Below are 429 nucleotides of genomic sequence, written 5' to 3'. Positions count from 1 at the left end.
GCAATATAAATCTAAATTTCCTAAAGGGTGAGTCAATCAGTTCAAATTGTCTATTTAACTTAATTGATTAAAAAAAATAAAAAATTCACTCAAAAAAAAATATTCATAGCATACTAAATGTTAAAATGAAACACAGGTTCCTCTGACTTAAAAAAGACCCTTTAAGCCATTACAAAGCAACCACAAATACAGAAGACAAATATCATCAAAAGCCTGGGAAGAAGCAATTCTATATATCTTCATATCTGACCTGAAGAAGGCTCGTGTGGCCCAAACAGAAACCTCTCGATCACACGCTGCAGAGGAACAGGCCAAGATGAGCGCTGTGGCACACGCCTGCCCTTCCTGTACAGGAAAACACGCGTATTTATGGACAAACACACATGAAAGCAGGGCTCGACAGTGCGACCATTTCAGTCGCATTTGCGA

General features: G+C 38.7%; 1 protein-coding gene across 1 annotated transcript in view; it reads right to left on the bottom strand.

Moving 5' to 3' along the window:
• Positions 1–429, bottom strand: part of LOC107576782 (nuclear pore complex protein Nup155-like) — a gene marked incomplete at its 3' end in the record, with an annotated part of 10,311 nt that overhangs the window by 4,486 nt on the left and 5,396 nt on the right. Inside the window, exon 5 of the mRNA XM_016262913.1 lies at positions 251–345. Coding sequence (XP_016118399.1) covers positions 251–345 — 95 coding nt within the window. The remainder of the gene's footprint in view (positions 1–250; positions 346–429) is intronic.

This window comes from Sinocyclocheilus grahami, unplaced genomic scaffold (genome assembly GCF_001515645.1).
Source record: "Sinocyclocheilus grahami isolate Dianchi unplaced genomic scaffold, SAMN03320097.WGS_v1.1 scaffold4328.1, whole genome shotgun sequence".
Classification (NCBI taxonomy): Eukaryota; Metazoa; Chordata; class Actinopteri; order Cypriniformes; family Cyprinidae; genus Sinocyclocheilus; species Sinocyclocheilus grahami.
Note: the sequence above shows the minus strand (reverse complement) of the source record. Positions and strands in the feature narration are given on the sequence as shown.